Source organism: Arachis stenosperma, chromosome 5 (assembly GCF_014773155.1).
Source record: "Arachis stenosperma cultivar V10309 chromosome 5, arast.V10309.gnm1.PFL2, whole genome shotgun sequence".
In the NCBI taxonomy this organism is placed as follows: Eukaryota; Viridiplantae; Streptophyta; class Magnoliopsida; order Fabales; family Fabaceae; genus Arachis; species Arachis stenosperma.
This window is the reverse complement of record NC_080381.1, coordinates 4,690,509-4,693,179: the sequence shown is the minus strand read 5'-3', so window position 1 is coordinate 4,693,179 and position 2,671 is coordinate 4,690,509. Positions and strand designations below refer to the sequence as shown.

General features: G+C 42.0%; 1 protein-coding gene across 1 annotated transcript; it reads right to left on the bottom strand.

The window, feature by feature from the left end:
- Positions 1–362: 362 nt before the first annotated feature.
- On the bottom strand, positions 363–1,544 carry LOC130980306 (uncharacterized). The gene has a single exon (XM_057903996.1). The coding sequence runs from the start codon at positions 1,542–1,544 to the stop codon at positions 363–365; it is 1,182 nt and encodes a 393-aa protein (XP_057759979.1).
- Between the last annotated feature and the right edge of the window lie 1,127 nt (positions 1,545–2,671).

Genomic DNA, 2,671 nt, shown 5'->3' with positions numbered 1-2,671 from the left:
CTGACACTAAATCTATCACAACTTACTCTTTCTCTTGACACATAACTGATTATCAATTACGGGTTCAACCTATGTCATGTCTCTTCCTCATAACTTACCATCTCTGGGTTTTAGGTAACTGTCCCGCATAACTCTCAACATTTCCGGTTCTTTATGTATAACTTAAGTTGTATACTCAAAATAATTCAACCCACTACTGCTGCGCCACTTTTATTATTATTCTCCAAGAATTTAGTCACTTTTCTAGGCTGACCAACTATCGTTCTGTCTCACCATTCAGAGGTTTTTAGTCGATCGCTCAATTGAAAATCACAAAGCTCACAACTCGGTAATGTACTACAATGAATGCTACGTGCTATTTACTACGCAAGGCAGTCGAAAATTTCGATTATCAGTGCGTGATTACCTCTTATCGAAGTATCTGCGGTTCCAGCACCATCCGCTGTCATAGTGAACACGCGTCCCTGATGTTGTGCCTTTCCATCTTCTTGATTCTTCTTCTTTTCTGGACAATTCCAAGACAAATGCCCAGCTTCACCACAGTAATAGCATACACCTAAACCAGCCCTGCACGGAGTATTCGGGTGGTACTTTCCACACCTCCTACAAGTTAAATCATTCGCTGGGGTCTGAGCTTGCTTTCCTTTGCCTTTTCCCTGGCTGTTATTATTACTGAATCTCTGGAAGTTATTCTGACCCAAATGTGGTTGTGAGGTGTAACCGCCTCGCTTAAAATCTTGTCCTCTAGGGGCGAAGTTCCTTCCCTGATCTCTCCTAACAAAAATTCGCTGATCACTCTTATCTGAGGTCGCCTTTCTCAGACAATCCTCAGCAACTCTACTTTTGTTTACCAGTTCTGAAAACACTCTGATCTCCATTGGTGCAACGAAGCTCAGAATATCACTTCGAAGACCTCCCTCATACTTAATACATTTCCACTCAGCAAAATCATCAGGCGCACCTTGACAAATACGAGAAAAGCGACATAACTCCTCAAACCTGCTAGTATACTCAGCAACAGTCATCTGTCCCTGCTTTAACTGCATCAATTCAAGTTCTTTGGCATTTCTGGCTGAATTAGGAAAGTATTTCTTATAGAACTCTGTTCGGAAAATCTCCCAAGGAATCACAGCGCCATCTGGCTGCAGGATACGTCGTGTCCCCTGCCACCAATGCTGAGCCTCATCCTGCAGCTGATAAGTTCCAAACTCAACCCATTGCTCCTCAGGAACCTGCTGAGCCTGCAGTGCCCATTCCATAGCTTGAATCCAATTATCTGCATCTGTGGGATTTGAGGTTCCCCTAAAGGTCGGAGGATGAACTTTCAGAAATATAGCAAGTGTCATGGGACCGTCCTCATCATTATTGTTTCCGTGATTACCCTGGTTTATCTGATTACCCAGTGCCTCGGCTGTCACCTGCATAGCCGCAGCCATATTTCCCAGGGCAGCCATGAAGTCTACTGGATCATTCCCTGCCGGGCCAGGAGTAACAGTGCCTATCCTACCTCTACCTCGGTCGCGACCGCGTCCGTGAGTCGACATCTGGTCCCTTCACACACCAAACAAGTGATATTAAGTTGAGCAGTTTCAATATCGCAAGTCTAATGCTTCAAGTTCCAAATGCATGCTCATGAACGTTTATGCCACATATATCAATCAGATATCCTAATAGCACATACACACACCCAGAGTATGCCCAGAAGCATAATCAGTTAATCCCTCAGGCTCTATAGGAACGAACTGCTCTGATACCATAATGTAACACCCTACCACATAGGGCCTTACGCTTAAGTCGTAAAGCAGAGGTGGCAAGGTATTACGACATCTAAAAGAAAAGGATATGTACATAGATATAGTTGGATGAAGTCATATCTAGGAGCCTTGAAGGATAAGCTAATCAAAAACGATAAACAGGAAATCGTGTCACACTCGCATGGATATTTGTAAAACGGACAGGAAAAATCAAAAGGAAGCTGAAAACATATATACATATCAGAGTTCCAAAACTTAGATAGCAAGCTCCAGACTCGACCTGTGAAGCTAAGGCCGGCCAGAGTATATGATTATATATATACAACCCAAAATAAAAGTCAAACCACAAAGTAAATCCCTGTATCTCCAAGTCGACCTCTAGGAGGGACAAAACACAAAATGTACATATGGAGATTCTATAAACATGTATACATAGCCCAAAATCAAAATATGACAGTCAAAAAGGTAGTTCTTCACTCGTAAGGAGAATACCCAGACGCTCAACGAGGTGTCTCTCGATCTGCATCTGAAAAACAACAACATAGTATGGGATGAGAACCGGAGGTTCTCAGTATGGTAAAGGTGCCCACATAGTTAATATAAAAGGTCTCGGGAAAGCCAGAGGCATTCCTAGAACTTCGACACTCAGATTTCAGCTTAAGAATTCAACTAAACCGGAAGTTAGGTAAATTGTCTAAGGTATTCTAGTTCTGAATATAACTTTAACCCAACATTTCTACTTTCTGTCACTTCTAATCCTCTGAATCATTGGTGGAACAACCCTCGTCATTCCTTCACCAGACAAGGGGCCTCTGATGAGCGGATAATTTGTACGCTTTTTGGCATTGTTTTTAGTATGTTTTTAGTATCTTTTAGTTAGTTTTTAGTATATTTTTATTAGTTTTCAATTAAAATTC